The following is a 26,499-nucleotide window of genomic DNA, read 5'->3' as shown; positions in this document are numbered from 1 at the left end:
CCTGAGTGTGAAGTTTTTTAGATTTCTGGTTGGAAAGCTGGTCAAACGCCATAATCACAGTAATTTTTAGTGTTTCTACTCTATTGTCAGTAATGTTATGGCCTACCCTAGGTGGTCAAAGGAGACAGATTCCACTTGTCTGGAAACTGTTGCCTGTTCTTTAACTCCCGCAGTAAGTGTAGCTGAATTATTTCTGCGCTTAATGAATAGTCAAGTAAAAAGCTTTAAATGTGTATGAAAGAAGTCTAAACTGTACCTGTATTGCAATGTAACATTCAGTTTGTGCTCTTTTTCTTCTATCAGAAGGGCATATGCAACTAACAGAGACGATTTATTGGTGCAAAGAATGCACCTCTGAAAAGCAGAAGTACCTCTCTCTCTAAATCCAAGATGTTTTGGTCATTTGGAAAATATGACAGCAAAAAGGGGAAGTGTCAGGGCATTTTTACTCATATCCATGAGTTTAGCAATATCATGCTATTTTTTACGTTGGGCAGTTTCACAGACTGGATGCATAATATATTCTATAGGATTTTTTTTTCCTGGTTCTGCAAATACAGTCTTCCAGACAAGACTAAAGTAAAAGCCTCAGGTGACAGCAATAGCACAGGAGATTCAGTTGTATCTTCTTGTAAAGAGCAAGAAAGTAAAGAAATTATTCCATAAAATGTGAGCATTTCAAGTTTCCTCTCCATACTGTGTAAAAAAATTATTGAAAGATGTGAAAGCATAGAGTAAATCAGAAAAGCTCTCCTTTTCCAAAGCAACATTCATGCAGCACTATTGCCCTGGATTTTTAGGTCAAACACTAGACTAGTATTAAATAGTGTATCTAAATATCTGCCATGCTGCTCTAGGACCAGGTTGTAGTGAGATGCATATCACAGTAAAATGTGAGAGGGGCAATTATGGAAACAAAAGTTCATCTTGTGTAGTAAGAGAGAAGACAATAGTAATATGACAGGGGGGAAAAAGCTGCATTAATGTGATCACAATTCCAGCAGAAAGAACTTTGAACAAAACTTTGCCTTAGACAGCAAAGTGTACAACACAGGAGACAATTTTTGCCTCTGTGCTAGCAGGCGGGAAAAAGTGGATTGATTCAGGATGCTTCCTGGTCCTGGACAGTACCTTTCTTGGATGCTTCTAACTCACAGGGCAGCTAACTTCTCTTGCATCTAACAATGCAGATGTCCCACATCTGTTGCTATTAGGTACTGTTTCTTGTCCCTGTCTTACACTCCATGAGATACTGCATGTATCTCAGCCATACTGGTAGTTTTTATTTATTCTAATGGTGAAGGATGAATTGTTACATGGATGCACATAAACAACTAGGATAATTTTTAGACAAGGTGTTAGCAATGGTGCATAATGTACTAATATTCCCCTTACTTACTTCTGCATCTTGGATTCTGGGACTCTGTTTTTGCTTAGGTTCTGATCATTGTGCTTACTCTGGCATTTATTTGCTAATCCTTCATAATTCCAGCAATATCCTTAATGGTATCACACATTTAAATAGGTTAAAATTGAAGTTCATGGATTTGTATCCCCTACAAACAAATGTAATACATAATTTACATAATAGAAAATACTGTCGGGCAAAACATACTCTTTCTTTCAGTAGCTAGCAAATCAGAGGAAATAAAAATAATCTGCCTTATTAATTTTAGGACTCTTATTATTTTACTGAGCAGACTGTTTCCTTCTTAATACCCCAATTTTAATGCTTTGCCAGACCCTGATCAAATTCTTTTCCTTAGATTGGACTGATTTTTTTCCCCCGAGAAATTTTACATTCTAGCAAAAGGTTGAACAGTGCTAAATAACCCAAATGTGTAGTTCCATGAGTGGCCTTGCACAGTAAATTGTTGTTGTAGTGTCGATATATTTGTGTTACTTCACCATCTGCTTGATAGATAATGTAGGAGGCAAGATCAATGCCTAAAATAATTATGTCAGTAGAAACATTGACGTAATGTTGATATAATGGCCCTGCAATGTACTTCCTAGGGCAAGGACATGGCATCTATTATCTTTCATCTGCAACTTTAACATCACTTCAGCTAGTCTACAGAACCCCTCTCACCTTGCAACAAGTCACAACAGGGATTTTCCTAAAAGAATGGTGGTTTGATTTCTCCCTGACACGGTTCTGCTAAGAACAGCAAGCTGTGCAGGGGCTAAATAGCATGATGGATTGTGCTTATGCACCTAAATAGAGCTGTGCCTATGTGGACACCAAATTTATTAGTGATTTTAGTGTAGATGATTTTAGTCATGAGGCTGCATTGGCGGGATGGGGAAGAGAAAAGGAGAGTGTATTATACAGTGCTGTAGATGCCACAAAAATCATTAAAAATATCATAAGGACAAAGGACACAGGGAATATGTCACTTAAGGAATACCCTGGACATGTTTTTGAATTTTATAGCATTGTCTGGTAAGACAGAGCATGGTCAGTCATGGTGTTGGACAGAACACTTCAGGAATGAGCCTGTTCTCTGGAGAACCAGAGCCAGCTTTGATATTAGTGGGAGCAGTGAATCCCAAAGGACCTGCTAGAATCATTTTTTTTCTAAGACCAAGACCTGATAATTAGGTCATGGGTTGGACTTGATGATCTCAATGGTTTTTTCCAATCTGATTATTCTTTGACTTTTGGGATGAAAAGTAAGGAAATTTGTGGCAGTTGGACTAGATGATCTCTGAAGGTCCCTTAAAACCATAACTATTCTGTGATTCTGTGAATTAGAAGGCTGGAAACTTAAAATGCTGCAAAATTGTGGGGAAAAGGCAACAAGGTTTTTAACCTTGTTAAAAGGTTTAACCTTATTAGAAGGTTTTAACCTTATTAAAATCTGGATCCAAGGAGAAAGGAGACTCATAGAAGCTATAAATTTTCTTAAATATTGCTGAAATTTTTAACAAATCAAGATGAGAAGGCAATATTGATGTATGATCTAAGCACAGAGAAATTTAAAGTTCCGTGTTGCAACTGCAGCCCACAGCCTAAATAAGAACTTCTGTGAGATAATATGAAAAGATGGCTCAATGGACTTCCTACTGAGAACAGTAAAAAAATCAGCATTCACTTCAGTGAAGAGTGGGAAATAGGCTGGAAGGAATTTATCTCATGCAGGTTCAGGTCAGCTAAGGTGACATGCTCATGAAAGGAAAAAATGAAACGACAAAAGCAGCCGCAATGTGTCTATTCAATGCTAAAAGAAAAGCCACTTAACAGCCAAACAACACAAATACTGCAATTAACATGGGGTTTGGCTGCACCATATTACGCAAAGGTGCACATTTCAGATTTTTCTGTAGCTTGAGCTGCACCTGATACTGATTTTTCTGTTGTGTATCTGTGTGATCATGTGCAGAAGAGTTCTTTATTATGGTGCTGCCACCCAAAACTATGAAGTAGAAAAAAAGTAGTAGTGTGTGTCAATTTAGTGTGTCCTTCTCAGTTGTAAAATTATTAAAACAGCCTCTGTGTGAAAAAGTGTGTGCTGATATGAACAAAGGTGATGAATTCATAGGTAGCTTGTAAAGGTTTATCCTCAGATCACCTTGATTAGCACACAGCTTTTTTACTGTGGCACAATAGAAAATTTGGTGCGTGATGCATGCACTGCAAAGTCAGAAAAGTGTATGAATGAGCAGTGACATTGCTGGGGAAATGTATTTACACAACTTTCAGGTGCTCAGCATGTGCATTGCACTCCTTTATGTAGAGGTAGGGAATTGTTAAAAGGCATCTTTTAATGGAGAGCAGCTAACTGTAAAATAATCTGGTTTGTATCAGTTTACAGACCACCAGATTTGTCCTGTGCCCATAGCACGTTTGTAAAGAGATTGAAAGAAGCAACAATGGGAGCTGCAAGTGAGCCTGAGGAGACATGACAGGCAGGTTAATGCAGCTGCCTGGTGCTGCAGTGGCACCTATCAAAAAAGCACTAGAAGGCAGGTTTGAAAAACTTAGATCCTAACAAGGGCACCTGTGAATAAATTTAGCGACTGAAGCATCTTAGGTCAAGGGCTCAGATATTTCACTTGACACTGGTAATGAACGAGAAGGGAAACCCCTCTGTCTCTGCTCAGTTAATTTAGTCCTGTCTGCTCTCTCTTGGGAGAGGCTCTTAGGGGGGCTTTGGCCAAATATTTGCAATAAACAGGCAACCAAATAATATCTTCAGAGGGCACTAGTGAGCTTCTCAAAACACTCCATTGGCAAGTGCCCAAATATTTTGAGGAGTAAAGTGTTCCACCAATATTTATGTGCTTCTGAATCCATCAGTTTCACACACCAAATCAGACATCACTTTTCCAATTTACATAAAAGAAGATGACATTTTTACTTTCTGTATATATAGTATCTATAAAAGGGTTTGGAAAATTTCCAGATCCATCTCCCAATTCTTGTAATCAGTGATTAAAATGCACACTTTGCCAAAATTAGATAGCTTGTTTTAGGAAGAATGAACTTATTTGTAGATATTTTTCTCATTAGACTTCTCCAAATGTGATAAAAACTTACAGCTGATATATTTAGCTAATGATTTGCATTGAAATTAACTTTTCATTCTCCTTCCTGTTTGGAATATTATATACTGTTGGACCACTATATAATATTGTGCAGCAAATCTACTATTTTTTCCTTCTTTTATGAAACTTTATATTTCTTCAAATTCAAGTATTTTATTTAGTATAATATTATGCAATGTGGCCTTATAGCAATTACTATTTCATAAATTTAAAATGCTTTTATGGTCCTTGTGAAATGCAACTTCTTTAAAAGAATGCTGTGATAGCATCGAAGCTGGAGGCCCATAAATTAAAAGTCAGAACTAAAACAAGTTTAGAATTAACATGGAAGTCACAGATAATGAAAGGTGAACAATTCATTTGTTGGGGTTTTTTCCCCTCAATAAAAACTTATATCCTTGTTAAAGACTTATTGGGGGTTGTAATGCGTTTGGTTGAGCCCTGCTTTTCCTCATAGTTTTGTAACTTATTGAAGATGACAGTTTTAAAACTGCAAAAGCAGTACAGAAACCAAGACATAATACTCACTGGAACTTTCCTGAGACCAGTTATTTTTATTTAGATGTACACCAATCATTCAATGGAAAACTACCTTTGTCACAGTAAATTTTATCTAGGATAAAATCCAAAATGTTGATTTTAACAGTTTTCATAATTTATTTTGTATTTTCTGTTGCTTATTATATAGCACATTAAAATAATTAAATATGGATATGTCAAGTGTTTGCAACACCAAGTTTTTGTATTTAACTTGGTGTTAAATGCAAAAACTGTAATGCTGCATCTTGGGAAAAAATCTATTTTATGTTAGATAGTATTTCTTATGTAATATGAAAGCACTGTGAATTCTTAGAATTATGAGAATCTTGTAACCCAAAGGTCCATGTTATTGTTTGAATCATCTAGCAATGACATAATTAAACATTCATATCTCTTCTTATTTCAAGTAATCATTGCTGATTGCTATGCATGCTGAAAATATGCCAAATAGCATGCATCGGTGGTGATTCACAGTCTCTTTTTCTTACACAAAAAATCACAAAGATGGATGTACACATTTGCACACATAGACCTGCAATGAGGTAAACAGGACTGGTCAATGTTTACATGGACCTCAAGAGCAGGAAACAATTTCCTAGATTTAACTGCCAGTTTTAGGTTGGTTACTTATTTAGTTGCCTGTTTAATTATTTTCCTCTCTGGACTAGTATATTTAAACACAGGATCTAATTATAGATTATATAGTATTCCTATAGTATAGTATTTCTCTCTCTTCCTGGGGCAAGACTGGAGCTTTCTGTTTTTATTAGAAAGAAAAGTAAGCTGCAAATGCAAACCAGAATACATACCATGCCTGTATTTTACCATGTGACTGTATTTGCTACAGTCTTTTCTTTGCAAAGTCCCCCAGAAAAAATAAGATAAAATACTTGATACTAAGTACGAGCAACAATTCCTCATAGACATTAGATTAATTAGACCACTAGTGTTTATTTAGCAGCACTACTGAGTTCCAGTGGTCTTTGCAATGGAAATTCTACACTTCACGTAGAGAAGAAGACACTGGAATTGCAGAAGATAAACGTATTTCTCTTCTTCCACAATGTGTTTAAGGACAGTGCCTTTACAACGCTGCTGACAGTCTACTCCAAGGTGTTACAGTTTTTCACATGTGAGCTACCTGTATTTACAGGAAAAAGCTTTGCACAGCTTTTTCATTTGCCCTGTTGGTATTTCAGTACCTGTATGGTTCAAGCAGATTTTGTAAATCACTGCTGAATACTGGTCAGAATAAACTGCTTACAAAGCCATATATCAATTTCCAGAAGAAAGACTGAAAGAGGCCAGTCTGAAGTCTCTATTTACAAAATCATTTAGCAAATCAAAGAAGAGGATACCAGCTTCTTGATGGCTGTTGTTGTGGCATTTCTGTCATATTTCCTCTTACGTTTGGTTCCTTCTCAGGTGTATGTTTCTGGTACAATTGGATCCCTTCTGTTCACAAGTGCAAGGAAAAAAAAATCTTACTACTTGTTCCATGGGGTTAGAATAACACTGTGGAAAAAAAAGCCCCTTCTAGGTTTTATATATGTCCTGCCTCAAAGTATTTCCCCACTGCTTAATCAAGTCCTCCAGGGCTATTGTAATAAAAGTAATAAACAATAATAACTAAGGCATTATAGTACTTTGGGGTGTGGAGCATCTTTAACTTCCCCTAGAAACTTGACGAATATGACAGGATTAAGGCCTAAAGCTTTAAAAAGCTCCTGGTACTATTCATCTGCTCAGACAGGGATTAAAACAGGAAGGCAGTAGCAACGTGGTAAATATTGACTCAGCAGTAAATAAAATCAGTCCATTGAGGTGGAGTGTACAATATGTGGTGGAAGAAGAGTCACGAGAAAGCAATATCGCTCTTGGGCAGATAAAACAGTGTACACCACAAACTCACACACTGTTTCAGGAAAGTCATAGTGTTCATAAAACACAGTGACCCTTTACTCTTAACAATCTTTAAACAGGGGAATTAAGTGTGCTTTTTTTGTTTGTTTGTTTTTAATCTGGTAAAAAACTATTTTATTTAGTTGCAAAACAGATGAAGTCTGTACTAACGAATAACCACCACCCTTAATATGTTTAAAAATGTGCATGTGTAAATTTTATTTCCTGTCCACAACTATGTTAAAAAATCTTGTGATATTTTGTGTATAAAATGGAAGATGTTTCAAGACCATTCTCTCCTATAAAAACACACTCTATTACCCTACAAAGAAAAATAGGTGACATACAGATGTTCAAGTGATGAGAAAGACAGCAATTTTAATAGCTTTTTTCAAGCTCTGTTAGGTTTGTGGTTTGTTCCACTCAAAATCAGTCACTGGAACACCATTTTATACTATGCATATGACAGTCAACAGAGAATCTACCACCAGGCTGCAACATTTCATTTGTCTCAGCACCATTGTTAAATTTTATGTTTCTACAGCATTATGAATATGCCATTTAATGTTGGAATGAATGTGCATTAACACACAGACAAACACTCCTTCATTTGATTGCTCTTCCTTTCTCTTCCCTACTTGTGGAATAAAAACAGTATAAAGAAGGTAATATTAATCTTGTAAAAGCAAGTATGCCTGACAGTTCAGAAACCCTGCATTTGTGCATATGAATGTGAACTATGTTAATGAAATGTAGCAATCAGAAAAAGAAACAACTTTTGACTTGCTACCATGAACAAAATACAGGGCTACCTTACAAAATGACTGTGAGATAAGAAGGGGTGTATGCATTTGAGAATAAAATGGCTAGTTCCACTGCAACTGGAAAGAACAATGGACTTTTGTGGTTTTATTTCCCAATACTTAAATGGCCATCTGCTTAAGTCTGTGTACAGGTATAAGGAAAAACTAGTCTTCTGTCAAAAGCTCAATCATCCTCCTAAGAGGTTAAAATCTAGTCATTAACAACCTTAAAGAGGTAACAAGATGAAATAATAGCATAAAATCACATTTCCCCACCGCCGCCCCCTCCCCGGCTAGCCCTTGAGCATCTCAAGCCATTTTAAAGGCCTAAATATGAATGTCTGTATGCAACAGATTTGTGGAGATATGTTGATAGTGAATTTGGAAACATACGTACCCAAGCTCTTGATATAAACATGAAAGAAAAAGTAAAGTGATTGCATTATATCTCAGGTAAGTTTCTTAGGGACACATATACAGAGTGTTGCCCTTTTAAGCTTGATATGGAAACCATGTGCCATCTGAAATACCCCAGAGAGTCCAAAATTTATGAAATAATATTCTTTATTGGAGTAGACTGGCAGTATGACAATTCATCATGTGAATAGGGAGTCTGCATATTTATTTACATATAATTGACATTTCAGAGTAAACAAAAAAATAGTATTTGTTATTATGCTCAACATGAAAAATCACGGTTTATAAAAAAGGAATAGGCTTACTGAATAATTCAGAATTTACATAAAAAGGACAAATACATTCTGGTAGATAATACTGCATAATGACTATTTCAACTATTTCAACTGTTCATGTGAATTTCAAGTAACAGGCTATACATCAGCAGCCTAATCAGAGTTCAGTGTCAGCAGATGAGCTGTCAGCAGAACTTCTCAGAGGCCAGATGGAGCTTTCCAGGTCTACACAAAGAACTGACCCAACCAGACCCATCTTTGTATCTGTGGAGAAAGCCAGGCTCAGTCATTTCCAGGATATTGACTACTGCGCTGTGGCACAAAAGTACCCTGTTCATGTAAGACAGATGACATGTGAAAACTGACTGATGCATCTGGAAGTCATCACTTTTTAGCATTTGTAGTAGGACAGGACTTCTACGTGCCAAACAAGATCACTCTCAACCATGCACTCTGTAATCCACCAGTGGATATTTTGCACAGCAGCTCCATGCCAGAGCAGCCCTCCTGGCTCTCCCACCTCTGCTGTGGTGCAGACCTGTATCCTGAGAGCAGCCTGCTGGAAAGAGATGGGTGGACCTGCCAGGCCTCCCACTACTCTCACTCAAGAGATAAAGTCCAGCTCAGCATCCTCAGCTGTGAGGGATGACAGAATACTTTATAAATACATGGGGAAAGAGTGGACAGTTAATGTACTATCCAGTAGTCCTTTAATGACTTTCTTCAAAAGTAGCTTTAATCAGTTATGTGAAATGAATGTAAAATTCTTTATATGAATGGAAATTTTAAAAGTCTGCTAATTGTTAACTGTTAATTTGCAAGCCTGAGGGATCTAATAATTTTTGATTTGTACCTTAAAATCAACCAGTTATGATATTCTCTGTTGGAACCAAAGAATCACCAAAGCGAAATAAAACCTGAATTTAATAAATGAAAATATCTTTACTAATATCTCGTAAAAAAGGATACCAGTCAGTATATATCTCCCTCACCAAGTAAAAGGTCGTATCAGATCACTGAAGTGAAAGGCAATGTACTGCACTGTACAGGAGATGTGACAGCAACATTAGCTGTTACAAAACATCTTTCACCAAATGAAAACTGTACCAAGGAGAAAAAAAAAAAAAAAAAGAAAACCAAATATCACTCTAACCTTCAGGCTACAAATAATGAAACTTGGGGTACTAAAGACATGAACAAAGCAAGCTTTTTGGAAAAAAAAGATTTTATAAAGTGGTCTTCTGTTTAGAATCTCACTACTAAATGCCAATATGTATGTATTTATGCATTTCACATTTTCCCAAGATTCTTTGGTATGTTTTTACTGTTTTACATTTTTAGAAGTCACAAAAGCTCAAGAGGAGAATCAAGTAGTTCTTCAAGTGATTGCCAGTGTGATCACAAAGGGAGAACACCAGATCTTAAGGAGATCAGTAAGGGCTCTTTAGTCTTAACCTCACTAAGGTCTACTTTTGCACTGTGTATTCACAAACCAAAGAAACCCTGCAGAAAGATCAAGGGCAGCAAAGACAAGGTCAAACAGAGTATGAGGTAGCACAGCTATTCCTGGCTGCAGTGTATTGGTTTATTCACATGAAAGGTGAAAATATCAATGTAAAATGTATCTTACCTTCCTGTACCTAATTATTTAGAAATACAGGAAGAATACAAGATTTCCTAGTACCATAGACAAACTCTAAACATGACACTTAAAATGCCAGCTTCTTTCAAGCTGCCTGTATATCATTGACATAAGTGGCCTCACCGCTGTTAATGAGTGACTCTTGTATGTTTCTTGTGCAGAAAGAACACAAAGTGTGTCATTGTAATTCTGCAATTGAAATAATTTTCATATACATATATCAATTTTTTACGGTATTACACTGAAGAATATTGTTAATGAGGACTTGCTGTGCAGATGTGCAATTTTGAATTTAGAAGAGACTCATGGGAGTATGATTTAAAATTCTCATTTAGACTTTCCTTGGATTCTGCCAGGAAAATATATGCAGGATTTACTAATGAGAAGTGTGCATGCATATACTCAGTATTGCTTTACGGAGCATTTAAGGGCCTCATTGTTATTGGAAAAGTAATACTTTTCTCAATAATCAAAAAGCAGTAAATTGTTCACTTCCAAGCCCTTTTGTACATGGACAAATGCTGTAGTTTTGTCAGGTTTTCAGAACAACCACAGCCACTGCATGTTAAAATACTGGGAAATTAGGGTTTTTCCTTTCTGACCTTCTTGATCTTCTAATACAGACACCATTTCATACAATTCCTTTAAAGAAACAAAGTCAAGGACTGAGTGAGCATACTCATCAGCAATTGTGAATGACAGAAGTCATCAGCTTGTGAGAAGAACTGCAGCTCCCAAAAGCCTCTAACAAAGATTTACTGAGGTTAGAGGGGGAACAATGAAAAGGAGTTTATAATGATACTTTACAATACTGTAGGTTAAACTCAATGCCTATTCTGTTTTTTTAATTCTTCTGAGTGAAAGGCAAACCAAAGATTTCTTAAAAGAAGAAAAAGTGTTTATTGAAAAGGTGAGGAAATATGCAAAATGAACAAAAATGACATGAAAAAACCTGTTGTTGTAACTGCTAGCTTTATGAGGGTTTTTTTTTTACCTTTAAGAAACCGATGAGTTTTAAAATTCTGAGCTAAACCAACTTACATGTTTTTGTCAACAAGACAATGTATAAATACACTTTAAATCATATTAAACCTTTTAAAGCTTTTCTTTTTAAATATCAGGGGCCTACAATGCATTCACTTTGACATTATAATAAAACATACAGTAGGTAATTTGTCTGTAATTTGCAGCTGAATTCACAGATGTTGCAGAAGTGAGGAGGGGCATAAATGAAACTGCAGGACACATGGCTGGTGGCTGTCCTTCCATTCCCCAGGCTACAAAGTGGAAGAAGCACAGCAGCAGAGTCAGGGATCAGCGGTGAGGTATGAAAGTTCCTGCGCTGCTGGGCGTTGGTGACAGCAAATGTGAGGGGAGGAAGATAGTGTGCCCCATTCCTGTGGGGATGGGAACCCTGATGTGGATTTATATACCTGACAGGTCATGACATAGGCTCTCACTCTATCCACAGCAGAGAGAACAGAAGTTAATGTCCTTTCTTCTGTAAAGTAAGCCAAACATACTAATCTGAGTAGTGACAAAGGTCAAATTCACTTAGAAAGGAAATGAGAAGTTCTGTATTTTCTTAGCATATCAGCATGTTAGGGTGTTGCAGTTATAAATGTCATACTGTGTAGTAAATAGATATAGATTAAAAAGCAGTTATTAACTGCAGAGTAAGACTCTTCCTTTTATCATTTTTGTTGGTGTCTTGAGTTTCCCCTCCTTCCTGATTTCTTTATCTTCCTCAGCCAGGGGTCTGGGATTGCTGTCTAGTGTTAGCCTGCTCTTCTTTTGTTATACTACAAATCCTATTAGCTTTACACTTATGGATTGAATAAGGCTTGAAGAACCAATATAGATCTGCAATATTTCTGACCTCTTCTGTCCAGTGTATTCCAGATCAATCCTTGTGGAAAGAAGTCCCAGCTGGCTGCAAGCCAAGTCAGAGCAGGTCACAGTGTGAGCCCAGAAGCAGCTGGCTATGCTGAAAATTGGAAATGAGGGTCTCTTACTGTTTTCAGTGATAATTCACTATCTTACCTAGAACCCAATGAACAGAATTTTTGTTACCTTAAAAATTCACTAAGGTCGATTTTTGAGATTTTGCAGCTGGCAGGAGAATTAATCCTTGCAAGAATAAGATCACTGCTCATTGACAGGATATTTTGATAAGCTTTTTTGATCTTTTGCCAACCAAAAGTGATCAGGGTTATAGCAGTTTAAAACTTTATTTGGATGAACATCTACATACACAGAGTGCCAAACCTGATGATTTTTTTCTCATATCAGAAGACTTTTAAAAGAAATCTGTCTTTAATATGCATGAATGTTCATAATTAAATTGTGTTATGGTGACATGCTTGTCCATCTGCTTTTTAAAGGATGCAGGGCTTTTATCTACTAAAACGCTGTGTAATCGATGCGGACATAATGTCCAAAAGTATATGAGATTGACCTTGCTTATGCAAAGACCAGAAAAGTAGGCATTGCCATCTACAGATACTCAGTATCACCTTCTAAGTATCCTGGGATGTGGTACACAAAGTTATGCCTAACACAATCAAATTTTTTTTTTTTTGCATTTTTTCTTGGAAGAGCTGGTGGGCAGAAAGAGGATCTAATATTCGACACAGGGATAATGTAAGAATGAAAATTGGTGTGGGGCCTGTAATATACGAGAGAAAACATTTGTAATGCAGAAGTTTCCTATGAGAAATGGATGGAAGACTAAAAACTAGTTACAGTGGAAAGAAATACCATCAAGTTCTTTAAGTGTAGCAAAGAGAATGGCCACGCTGCCTCAGAGCTGGGAGACACCACAACTTGCCGTACCTTTGGCGGTGAACAGCCGCTGAAAAGGTGAGGTGCCCTGGTCGGACGGGCCGGCAGAGCCGAGGGGCACGCTGCCTGCTGAGCTCGGGCCTGGCCGGAGCCCGCCTGCTCGGGCGGGGCCAGGCCGGCCCGCACTCACTCTGCCCGGGAGCTGCCGCGCCTTCCCCAGGCGGCTCCCATTTCCCCTCATTTCATCCTGACGGTGAAAAGCCCTGCTGCCCGCAGGTCCGAGCAAAAGCGATTCCTTTTCCTAACCTCGGGGACCCAAGACTCCTGTTACCATGTGCTTCCTCTTGTCATTGCCCGGTGGGAGGGCTGCGGCTGAGCCCCTGCCCTTGAGAAATGGGCTGGGAGGGGATGCGCCGGGGCAGGCGGGAGGTGCAGCGGCTCGGCAGGTTTCGAGTCCGCTCCGTCACCACCGCCTGGCTCCGGCAAGTCGGTAGCGTTTTCCAGCGCTGTTTTGACAGGAAAGTCGGGGTGTTTCAACAGGAAAGTCGACTTCCCCACGGGGCGGACGGAACCCTCAGCCCGCCCCAGGGACGGCGCCCGGGCCGAGCATGCGCGGCGCCCGCTCCGCCCCCGGGAAGCACCGCCTCCGCCGCCGCCGGGCGCGGGGGGACAAGCGGCGGTGGCCGAGCGGCCGCGCCCTCCACCATGAACCTGCACCAGGTGCTGACGGGCGCCGTGAACCCCGGGGATAGCTGCTTCTCCGTGGGCAGCCTGCACGACCAGCCCTTCACGGTGAGCGTCCCCCGCCGCGGCCGCGGCGCCTCCGCAGGGCCCGGCGCCGAAAGCGGCTGCGTCAGGCGCGGCTGCCGCGGGCGGCCCCGGGCGCGGGGCTCGCCCCGGTGGCGCCGTCCGGCGGCGGCGGCGGCGCCGCCCGAGGGGCCCGCGGGTCCCCGGCCCGGCGGGGGCGGGGACGCGCAAAACTTGTCCGGAGCGGCGGCCCCGCTGCCGGCGGCGGCCCCGGGCGGGAGCAGAGCCGGCGGGGCGGCGGGCACATGCCGGCAGCGGCGGTCCGGGGCCGCGGAGGTGTGGTGGCGGTGATAAAAGATTACATAAACGGCTGCCGGGACGTGCGGCTCGCTCTGGAAGGGAGTTCAGCGCTGCCCTGCAGTCAGGAAGGTGGCTGAATCCTCTCCTGCGCATAGCTGAGGAAAACTTGGAATACCGAGCCTTAGTGTTGCTGAGGTTTTCAAAGCCTGTTTGAAGTCCCTGTCTCTTAAGAGTGGAGAGAAAGCACTTCAGTACGTTGTAAAGGCCAAAGTCTTCATTAGCGTGCTTTTTCCTTCCTTTTGCTTTTGTTTTGTAAACACACTTGTATTATTCTTCCCACCCTCCCTCCGCGTAGGGCTGAAGGGGAAAGAGATCAGATGCAGCAAAGTTTCTCAGGGCACCACGCTGGGGTATTTTTAACCTTACCTTTTATGGCTGCCCCCAGCTTCAGCCTGGTGTGCTACCCAGTTTGATAAGGGAATGATAGACGGAATTCCAGGAATGAAATCTTGTTGTTTGCTGTCCCGTCTGATGTACGCAGTTAAATTCGTCTAGTTACTTGCAGCTCCTCCTGGGGCAGTGGAGCAGAGGTGCTTCCACAAGGCTAGGCTGGCTCTGCGGACTCTGTCTACAGCGATGTCCGGCTATGTCCTTGCTTCCCATAAATAAGTTCACGTTGGAAGATATCTTAAAAACTACAGCGGTTGAGACAAATTGTGCCAAACTATAATTTTACGTATCCAGAAATGTCAAAGAACTACCTGCGGTGGGAAGCCATTTAGTAAGAGACAAGGCGGTGTGCTTTAAAGAGAAATGCTAGTAAGCTTTCGAAATATCTTGTCATAAGTTTGCCATTTTGAGGTCGTTCTTTTTTGAGGGAAACAATTTGAGTCATTCATGTAGCTAGGCTCACTTTCTGCCTGTTACAGCTGAACTTATGTGAAGTTTTGGAGGTCCCCAGTGGGTAAGAAGAGTAGGAATCTCTTCTGGAAGAGAATGGAATGATTGGGAAGCATAATTTTTGATATTCATTACTGTGGTCTCTCTTTTGGAGGAGCTGTTTTCATAGAAGTACAATGTAACAATGTTTCCTGGACATAAATGTAATAACAATATTTCCTGTAGCTGCATTCATCTTCCTTTCATTATCCTTTCCCCTCAAAGGTTATTAATGGATTTCTTTTCCTCATATTTAAATGGCTAACAGAAATATCCTTGACTGCTTCAAGGCTGTTTTTGTTGTTGTTGTTACTGATTCTGTAATGCTGTGTTAAGTTAATGAGATTGCTCAGAAGGATTAAGAAGTAAAAGGCACTGAAGGTAATTTCTGCTTTTAAAGAAAAGAATGATGGACTCAAGTGTTAGAAAATCCAATGAAAAAAAATTGACCATCGTTTTTCCCTGTCTGAAACTATAAGCATTAATTAGTATAAAAACTATTTAATTGTACTTTAGAAATGGAAAAAAGGCCCCAAACATGGCAAACTTCTATGTTTGAAGTTATTGTGGCTGAGAACATAGGAGTTGATATTTCAGGGTTATGTACTGTATGGGAGGGACAAGTTGTCCTTGTCCAAGAGAACTTGGTCTGTAATTTTGTTTTTTTATATACAGTATGCTTCAGGATATTTTCTCATAGACAGCACTGAGTATTCAAAGTGAAGTATTTTAAAATATTACAGTTCTAAGCTAAAAATATCAAGAATCTTCTCTTAAAAGCTGAAAATTTTGAAGTAAAATTAGTATAAAATTTCCTGTATCCACCGAATCATATACACCTTTTTGGGTATGTGCTGTTATGTTTTAAGGAAGTATTTCAGATATCTAATGGGAGGCAGGTTTGTTGTTCTGACTTTTTTTTTAGGATGTGAAGGGTAGAGTGGAGCATGAGCTTCCTTGGAGAGAACACTGAGAAAGTTTTTAGCCCATCTTTTATTTATATGTTAAAAAGGGCTTATAAGTATTCAGATACCATAAGAAGCATGCCTGTTGTTTCTCTGCTGAGGGCAGGTGATAGTAATGTATGGCACACTTAATCAATGGGGACCTGGCTCTCAGTTGTCAGAAGTTACCTGTTTATTCTTTGTCCTTTTCTGGATACTGAATTATTTTATTTTCCATGTACTTGTCTACAGTGGAAGACATCCTTTGCTTTCTTTTGTTCACGTCAGGTCTGAAATATTTGACTAAATGTTTAAAAAGCTCCTGGAGTTTATCACATAGGATTCCTCTGAACTAGTTAAGTGGGTCACCAGTGCTGATACTATGTTTTTGCTCATTCAGTTCTGATTCTGTAAATGTTTTTTAGTTATTATTTCCCCCCACCAAGGTAGCAAAAGATTTTGGTGAAGGGAAGTCTCTGTGAACAATAGCAACTTAACAAGTGCAAGTCCCATGACTGATAATGAAATTCACAAAAGAGCAATTGTTCGTAGGGGTAAAAATATGTGAAAGAAAGATTAATTACATAGATTATTTCAATGGAACCAAAGTATTTCCTTGACAGATTTCATCTGTGTGTGTGATTAAACTAATTCTGGACTTGAGACTTGCTATGTACAATTGATAGAACTGGGAACTAAATATCTGAAGTTGAAAGGCACCTGGAAAATTGGGGTAGGGGTGAGGTTCCATGGCTTGGTCAAGACCACACTGAGTTTTCTGAAGGTGGTGGGTTTGCAGTAGAAAAAAGCTTCCCATTCTGCAAAGTTTTTTGATAAATAAAAGTAATTTCTATGACTCAGTAATATTGTTACTAACCTGTCTAGAAAGTACTTAAATTTTACACTTAGAACTCCCTGGATATTTGTAGTTCAGAAAATTGAGATATCATAAGAGTCAGACAAGAAATTACACTGTTTACACCTCACCTGCTTCTTGATTGGTATTTAGTAAAGGGAAGGGATTTAATAGGGAACCTTTTTAAGAGTTCAGGGTTTTTTTACTTGAGTTAAGCTACTCTGGATTTAAGAAATTAATTGTGTCTTAACTGATTATTTTTTTAAAAAGAGAGAGTTTCTTTACACATCAATGAAAAGTACAGTTTCATGATTCAAAGTTCAGTGAAACATGATTGAAAGGGCATGGCAAATCAATTAGGTGCTTGTATATACTATAATACAGTTGTAGTATAGTAGTTCAAGTACTTCTGATAAGTTAAGAAGTTGAATTTGTTTTTCAAAACATGATGAAATATAATTGCTTAAAATTTAATATAGCATCTTAATAAAAGAATTTAATTATTTAAAAAATGTTTTAGTGAAATACTTATACTAGTGTAAGCTTTGATGCAAAAGTGGGGATAGAGAGAGACCATACTAAAATAGAATAAAATAATTCAGCAAGATACCATGTGGCTCATGGTGACTGTTTTGATTTTGGCCATTCTATGTACAGGACAGAAAAATATAGCAGTTATTGCGGTATCATCAGCTTCATAGATTTGTCTTTAGTTTTTATCTTGCCTTTTACTGAATTTTGCATTGTCTTTCTAGTGTATGTTCATCTCATATATGCTTGAATGTGTTTATATATATATATATATATATATATATATATATATGTATCTTTATAAATATGCGTGTGTACACACATGGTCTGCTGCATTTAGCCATGGATAATAGCTGTCCTTCATGTGAGAGAAGTAGGTTAAATGAAGTTTGTACAAGTTGTCCAAGGTAATGTGTCAGCCCTGAAACAGCTGTAGCAGAAACTGTAGCAAAAACTTTGTCAGTACTTAGAAGAAATATGTCAAGAAGGTTGACTGTAAGGGAAATAAATGTGTTGAAGGTGCTGTGCTATGTGAGAGGTTGAGGCCCCCAACTGTTTGCTTTTCTTCTGTTGAGAGTAGTTTCCCAATAGCAGTCTCAGACTGTGAGTTGCGTTTGTCAGACTTTCACTTTAGAAAGAAATCAGAATAGTTTGTATAATTGTCTATACTATTTCCCGTGCTTTTAAAGCACTGTTCTAGTCAAAATTTCTGTTATTCCTCTTCAAAGAAATACTAATTTAGAATGAAGAGCCAACATTGGATTAAAAGAATGGGAAGAATTTTTGTGAAAACCCACTTCAGCAATGCAAAATCACATTTATTTTCACAGGTCTGGAACATCTTTCACTTCCTAATTTCAGGCTTGTTTGCTATGTCAGCAGCAAGTGAGAGCCATGGTCCTGCAGCTTGAACTAGTTCTATCTTGTTTATTTCTGTAACAGAAGAACAAAGCATTGTTTAATAAACATTCCAAGTACATGATAATATCACCTTATCTGCTTGTCTTATTGTACAAAGACAACTTTCTTGTAAATGTTCTAGGGCATTCTTAAGGTGAAAGGCTTTTATGGCCTGCCAGCATCAAACTAGAGGCTCTGCTTGCTTCAAAAACTTGTCTTAGGGTTTTAATATTATTATTTAAAAAAAATATATATTTAGGAATTCTTTCTCCATACAACTATATGACAGCATTTTGTGCCTTTCTGCTCCCTCCCTTCCCCTCCCCTTCCCATAAGGGAATATAGATAAGCGAATATATATGTATATGAAAATATGTATGTGTGTATATACATACAATAAATTCTTACACTGGAATCACTGGCACTTTACTTAAGAGAAGACTGGAATTACCTTTCTTCTTGGTTACCACTGCTTACAAAGATGCACTCATATTAGCTCCTGTTAAAATGAAGCTGAGTGGCTTGTTAACTGTCATGGACAAGTCTTGCAATAAAAGTTAGATAAAGTGACTGGTAGGCAAAATTAATTCTTATTGTATCTGAGACCCTCTTAGGGTATGGAAGATATTTCTTACGCCCCAGTACAGACTTCTATTATATCACACTAAAATACTTCTGCCATGAATAAAAAAATCTTAAGTGTAAAATTAGTCCAGCAGTCCAGTCCAATTTTATGCACTTTGTTTAGATAAGCATCTTGGTAAGATACTGCTGCTTATGAACCTAATTTTCAGCTGGGCTCCAGTGAATATGTAAGAGGATCTGACACAGGATCAGTCTAATGGATGAGTTGCAGGGGGGACAACAAGGAACCAAAGGAAGGACACCGTAGGAGGGGTACACAAGCTTCCCTCCTAAGGTGTCTGGTCTGTGTGAAGAATAGTGAGAACAGCAGAAAAGGAGCCAGTTGACAGAAAACTTAGTCACGTTCTTCTTCAGACACTTTTTCCGTTGCAATATAAAACTTCCCTACCCTCTGCATCCCTTGCCTTTTGTCTTTGAAACTGTGGTTCTCCTGCAGGCGAACATTAACTAAACATCAAAAATAACTTCCAAGTCATCATCCTTCTGCTTGGCTGTAGTTATATTTGGAAGCTCTTTGAGAAGACCATTTTTCCCCCCTTTCTATCTCTTTGGGAACAGATCAGTTCTACAGGCTTAGGAAGTAGTCAGTGGTTCTGCAGCTTATTGGCGTTGGGAAGCCAGTGTGACCAGGTATGACCAGTCTGAACAGACTGATGTCTGAAGTGATTCCTTTTTTTCCCCCCGCAAGTGTCAGTCTTTCCAAGTAATGTGGAGAAATGCCAGAACATGAGGGTGTTTTCCTTCAGGAAAACAGCAAGTCTGGGATGCTTTAATACTTCTTTAAGCTCCTCTTGTCCATCATAGCCCGGGTTAGCAGGCCTGGGTTCTGACTTTCGAGCACACCATTAGAAGAATATAAAGCTGTGAGAGAGTATCCAAAGGGGACAGTGAAGGGTCTGGAAGGAAAGCCACATCAGCAGTGACAGCCTGGCTAAGAGGAGACTAAGGAAGACCTCATGACAACCTACATCTTCCTCATGAGGGAAAGTGTACAGGCAGGACTGATACCTGGTGCTCAGTGACAGGACTCTAGGAAATGGCCTGAAGTTGTGACAGGGCAAGTATAGGCTGGGTATTAGCAAAAGGTTGATTTCTCAGAGCATGGTTGGACACTGGAACAGGCTTGCCCAGGAAGTGGTCACAGCTCCAGCCTAAGAGAGTTTAGAAGTGTTTTGATATTGCGCTTGGTTGTGTGGTTTGATTCTTGTGTAGGGCCAGGAGTTGGACACTGATGAGCTTCGTGGGTCACTTCCACCTCAGGAAACTCAGTGAAAGAAGTTCCTGCCCATTGCTATGGAGTTGGAACCAGATGATCTTTAAGGTCACTTCCAATCCAAGGCATTCTTTGTGTTCTATCCTATGATTGTGGTGGTGGCACAAGGTGGTTTCAGGCTTGTCTGTCTGTGAAGCTAGAAATGGGGAGAACCAGATGGGAGAAATATAGTAAGGCTTTGAAGTGCTGATGAGGCCTAGGAGGGGCATATGCACACAGCAGGTGGGTTTCATACAGCCTTTGACACTTCAATCTTAAATACATTTATAATAAAGCTGGATCTAGGTTTCTATGTTATGTCTTTACATGGAAACGATTCTTTTAGTTTGTTTTTCTTTTCCTTACAACTGCCTCTATACAGAACTCAATTCTGAGAAATGGCTTTAGGAAAAATTGTATATAGGATATTTCTGAATAAGCTTTTTCTGGTAAACTGTGGACTTAACCAGTGAGTCACCAGGTGAGATTATTTTTATCTGAAGAAAAAACATTCTGTGGTGAACAGGTCTGAAATTAATGCCATCACAATATCAAAATAATTACTTGAACATTTGAACAAAAATTACTACTCAGTCTCTTCTTTTGAATGAGTTTATGTTTAGATTGCTTTGGAACCTGTAGTTCAGTATGCTAATTAGTAATAAATGCTGCTCTTTTGACAAGAGGAATTATACTGTTTGAATGTCTTGAATCTGAAGGGGGAGCTGGACAGGAAGAGGCTCAAAAACCTACCATTAAAAAGTGTTCATAAATAAATATATGGGTATATTTGGTCTGCAGAATATAGACAGCATTTTCAATTATGAGGTGGTGCCTGGTGTTATGCTGGTTGTAATGTGATAACTGAATATTGGCTGGGAGTGGTGAACACAGTCTTCTGGCTGAGACTCTTCTTTAAAGCATCACTTAATCCTTTGTGGGGAAAAATGTCTTTGGACTGAAATCTCAATATTTTTCATTTTATTTATTTATTTATTTTAAAATGTGTGTTGGTATCATAGTCTAGGCCAGTCTTGATAAAAGTACTCTTTCATGTAAAACACTTGAAAACATGATCATCAGATTTCAAATATATGTATCTAGCTTTCAGTTATTCTGCTTTTGTTTTCAAGTCCAGTTTTTATTTAATATATTGGAAATTAGTAGGAAAGTTGATTGTAAGGCATGATCATTTCTGTCAGTGTATGGAAATCTTTCATCTTCAGTTTCTGTGATGCTACTCTGCTCTTGAAACTTTTTGTCAATTAAAATGGTGCATTTTTGATCCTTTTATCATTCTCTTTAAAAAATATTTGTTTGTGCTCTTAATTTTGTTGCTGTCTTCCTAACTTTTTAATGAGAGTGCATTCCTTTTTCTAAAAATTTCATCCTTGAATGCTGCTTTCTTATGCTAATTGGATGATTCTGCTCACTGTTGTTTCCACTAGTTTCTTCAGTATAAATAAAACATCTAATACTTATAATAGTACTCAGAATCTAATAAAACTGAGAAAATAGGAAGAAATTTTGACTCAAGCATTGCAAGACTCAGTTAACTGGCTTTAAGAAGGTGTTAGATATATCAGCATACATGATAAACTGGAGAGAATAGAATTCATGCAAATAACAGGAGACTCAACAAGTCTGAGAGGATAGTTTTTCTTCTGTATAACTGAGCTTCATGTTGTTAGTTTTTGATTTTTGCCTGTACAAAGTCCTTTACTAAATGTTTTAGTAAAATTTTGCTTCCTCAATTCTATTCCTCCTTTCCAGAAATTTCAAAAAGTAAAAGAAAAACTTCTAAAGTCCCTGTCTCCAATCTAAGAAATATATTACTTTTTTCTACTTTGCAAGAAGTACTACTTTGGATTTTTGCATTTACATTTCTTTTAGATGTTTTTGTATCGCCACATTTCTTTGGTATTTCTATCTCAAACTACTTTTTGCTTCTGATGCAAGTCTTACGATGCACTTGTAAGCATGGAGAAATAGCAGTTTCTTCTGTTACTTGGTTTTAAATTGCAGACATCTGTATTTTTTCTGCAAAGACCTATTCTGACTGGATAGTATTTTACATGAATAGGCTACATGGACTGTACTGTTTCATACTTCACTGATATGCTGTAAGTAGATAAAGCTTTAGATTATTTTTGAGTGGGTTCATAAATTAAATTATTTTTTTTAATCTATACTATAGGCATACGCATCAGGATGTGATATTGTGATACTGGGGACTGACTTTGAACGATTACAGATAATCCCTGGAGCAAAACATGGAAACATTCAAGTGGGATGTGTGGACTGTTCAATGCAACAGGGGAAGGTATGTAGAGCAGTGTTTCTAATAATGTTCCAGCAATGTCATGTTAAGCACCTTCTTAGGAATGTGTATACTTGCAAGTTAGGGCAAATATACTACAATGAATAGTAAAATGACTGATTGCTTTCTGTGTTTACTTGTAAGCAGCACAATAAATTTAAATAGTAACCATAGATATGATAGATGGTTGTCATAGGTAGAACTGCATAGGAGGCTGTGGATTCAGGGCTACATTCAGGGTAAGAATTTGACTAAGAGATTGCTAAGTTGGAAGCAAAAGTAATTTATTCACTATGGCTTTGCACTACTGGGCATATCATTGACATACTGTGACAGGTTAGTGGCTGGCAGGAGATGAATGCTTCCATAAATATCACTTTCAGATCATCCAGAAAAATGACATCTGTTTCAAGCAATTCATAAAGCTTCTTTTGGATGAGGTTTGCTTTCTTGAATTCTTAGCTTTTGGTTTTTTATAGGTAGGTCTGTATCAGAATGTTGCATTTTAGACAACATTGGGTTTTAATTCCTTTTAAAAGAGCTTTTTTTCAAATTTTCCTGTCAGAGTTAAAAAGAAATAACAAGGTAACTGTTCACAGGGATGTCACGGTTCCATAACACCCCATTGGGATGTCACAGGGATTAAACTGTTGACCAGTTCAGTGGGAACTCTTGATGACTGTTCATGTAAGGGGTTTTCTATCTCTGTTGTTTCTCTAAGCTTGTCTTTGTGAGTAGATAATGTAAGCTTTCTACAAGCCTTATGAGCTGATGAGACCTTTGGTTATATTCTGGTGTCCATCTTGAGACAAGACCTCAGATGGAAACCAGTTTGTGTTTCCGTGTGAGCACTGTGCTGATGAAACCCCAGCCACACTCTGTTACTGCTTTTTAACATTTGAGTGATAAACTCTTGCAGTGCTAGTGAAGGAACACAGATGAAAATTAGGAAATGTTTTTCCCCGTAAAAACCTGGGTTTCTCCACTGGCAGCTGTTAACTAGAAGGTTTTTTTTTTTTTTGAGTTCACTGAGCATTGTTTCTCTAAATTTGCAAGGTTATCTTTGTTGTATCTATTGGTATCATTTGCATGATACCAATTCTGTGTACATTTAAATGAGAAATTGTCCTTGAATTGTGAATGAACACACATGAATGTATCACACTGTAAGGCATACAAAGCTTTAGAGTTTTTTATTTTCTTTAGAGTTTTATAATTTCTTCCTAATTTCTTGCAGACTCTAAATGACCCGTGAGGTCGAGTCTGCAAGTTGGTATTGTATGCTGTAAGAAAACTGGATGTACTTCTAAAATGCTCAAGTACTAAGCAGTGGATGGCTAGGAATTTGCTTATTGACTAGACTGATCAACGAATTTTCAGGTCATTCTTGAAAGGGTATAATTTCTTCTTAGACATTCTTCATCATCACTAACGCACAAATTCCACTTTGGTTTGTCAAAACACACAGTTCCAATGCTCTCAGTGTGTCTTCACAGGAGAAGTACTCCAACTCTCTCACCATTTTTATGTCCCTTCTTTGGACCCAACGTGTCCATTTCTGCCTGATGCTGGGGACACTCCAGCTGATGTCTCACTGGGGTAGGTAAATCATCCACTTCACCCTACTGGCCACCCTTCTTTTGGAGCAGTCGAGAACATGGTTGGCTTTCTGGGATACAGACAAATGCTGCCAGCTCATGTACAGTTGTTTTGTCCACCAGTACCCCCAAACCCATGTCACAGGGTTGCTCTCAATCTGTCAGTTTCCCTAGTGTGTACTGATGGTATTGATTCTGACTGACCCAGGTGCAGGACCTTGCCCTTGGACTTTTTGAAGTAGATGTTCACATGGTCGCATCTCTCTGCCTGCCAAGATCCTTCTGGCTGGCATCCCTTCCCTCTAGCCTGTGGCCTGCCCCACACAGCCTGGAGTTACCAGGGAACTTGCTGAAGGTGCTCTCAATCCCATTATTCTTTTTGGTGGAGTGCAGTTCTGTGAAGGTGCAGGGTGAGTAGCTGTGGAAACTAGTGAAACGTTTTGGGAGCAGCAGTTGCTCTGGACACTACAAGTTCAGCATTTTGGAATGCTAATGTTATCTTGAAAACCCACTGAACAATAAAATAGGGAAAAAATGTCCACGTTTGGAGAAAAGGAACAAAGGAAAAATCTAATCAATATGAGTTTATATAAATTTTTGCTGTTGGGTATGGAATAGAATTATTAGAGAATACAACAGTAAGTGTGGTAGTTAAAGAGAATTAGAGAGGGCAGATATTAGTTTGCAAAATACAGAATGCCTGAAGAAACTTCTTCCTTGCAAATGTGACAAAATTATTCTTGGCATTTTTGGGTCAGGCTGATGTTAGTAGGATGGAAATTTATTTAACTATCTATTCTTCTAATGTAGAGGGTTTCTCTTAAAGCTATGGATCTGAGGATTTTAGGATCTGTATGAGTCTCTATGTTTGTATAGATCTTAGGTGTGACAGTTTAGCTTGGTTTCCTTTCAAACTTTAGTGGTTGATACTGGAATCAAAATGTATTTTATGAAGTGACTCTTTCTATGTTATTGTTAAAGGAAAACTGTGAATACTTTAGAAATAGAGTATTTATTAATGCAGCATATAGTATCTGTAGATGTTCTTCTTTTAACTACCATTAGCTCAGAATGCAGGATGTCTGTTGTTCATGACCTATGCAGACCCCTTAATTTTTGTAAATCTGTAATTCACAATACTTTTTGGCCACATTGTCATGTGACAGTTTTCTCATGCTCTCTGCCTAAGGTTTTTAACATTCATTTGGCTTGTTTTGGCTCTTCTTAGCAAATCTTCTAGGTTTGCTTTTATATAGATACCTTGAGATCAAATACTATTAATTTTGTATTAATGCAAGTCTGAGGTGGTTGATAATCTGTGATGAAATAAGACTTTCAAACACTGACTTAAAACTGACAATATTGCAACTTTTTTTGGACTGTTTTATGTTAGTCTTTAGTAGTAGTTTTATTTACAGTTTTCTGCACTGAGTGTTTTCTTTGCATAGTTTGGATCTTTTGAAATAACTTTTTAAAAGGTAGCCTGTTCTAATGCTAAGGAAGTCGACAAAAGTGCTCTGATTGTGTACTGGTTCCATGTCTGAGAATGGGAACTCTGCAGATTGCTTTGAGTGTTTACATAGTTTAATATAGGAAGAATATTGCTAATAATCTGATTTTAAAAAATTTTCCAGCTATACTCTCAGTAGTTTACCGTGATTAATGAGTAAATGGAGGATTGTATTTTTATTATTGACAACACTAGCTTAGTGATTTTTGGTGAATGTAATTTTCTGTTTTCAAAAGGAAGTACGGATGTGATCTTCAAATTTATCTACGAGCAGTGTTAAAAGTAAAATCAACCATTTGCATCTTCTTTTTGTTTGTTCAGCTTGTTTCTTTTATGTGTGTTTGTATACATATAAATTTATATTACTTTAGATTGCAGCTTCTTATGGAAAGGTGATTTGTATCTTTGAGCCAGTTAGCATCTTGAAGCAGAACAGCAGTCATCATCATGTAAGTATTTCATCAGTCCTTAATTTATATCACAAAGCCTGACAGATTTTACTTTAAAGTAAAGTTTGCTTTAAAGCTGGAGCTTTTTTGATGTCTTCTTTTAATGCTGGAATAAAGTTAAGACATAAAGGTGGTCCTTGGGAAGTGAAAAGGGTGGGATAAGGACAGAGGCCTGTAATTTGAAATAGTTTTAAGGAAGATAGGCTTTACTATAATGCTTCATATTACTTGCTTATATAACCCTGCAGTTTGTAAACAAAATATACCAGAACACAAAAAGACATACACAGCCCCATTCTGCCACGAGTGTAGCCATTAAAATATTAATTCCTTTTTGAACCATCCTGTGTAGCCTTTATGTTTGGTGTGTTTTACAGTTCTTATTTTAACTTTTGCTTATGAAATTACATGTCCTTGGCCAAATTGTAATAGTTTCAGAAATCTGTGGCTTTTTTAGAGTATCTGACTAAATGATTATACTTCAGTGTTATAATGGTGAATAAGAAAAATATTTATTCTTTTTGGGCTTACTTTTGATGAGAGTGTTTTAGTGCTTAACATCCAGAATCTTAATTTCTGAATAATAATATGATT

The 26,499-nt window shown here is 38.2% G+C and overlaps 1 protein-coding gene across 2 annotated transcripts in view; it reads left to right on the top strand.

Moving 5' to 3' along the window:
• Positions 1–13,551: 13,551 nt before the first annotated feature.
• Positions 13,552–26,499, top strand: part of DMXL1 (Dmx like 1) — a 75,895-nt gene continuing 62,947 nt past the window's right edge. For both annotated transcript variants that reach the window (XM_030236721.2, XM_030236723.2), the window contains exons 1-3: positions 13,552–13,706; positions 22,226–22,351; positions 25,828–25,905. In XM_030236721.2, coding sequence (XP_030092581.2) covers positions 13,620–13,706; positions 22,226–22,351; positions 25,828–25,905 — 291 coding nt within the window. In that variant the 5' untranslated portion in view covers positions 13,552–13,619. The remainder of the gene's footprint in view (positions 13,707–22,225; positions 22,352–25,827; positions 25,906–26,499) is intronic.

This window comes from Serinus canaria, chromosome Z, assembly GCF_022539315.1.
Source record: "Serinus canaria isolate serCan28SL12 chromosome Z, serCan2020, whole genome shotgun sequence".
In the NCBI taxonomy this organism is placed as follows: Eukaryota; Metazoa; Chordata; class Aves; order Passeriformes; family Fringillidae; genus Serinus; species Serinus canaria.
Note: the sequence above shows the minus strand (reverse complement) of the source record. Positions and strands in the feature narration are given on the sequence as shown.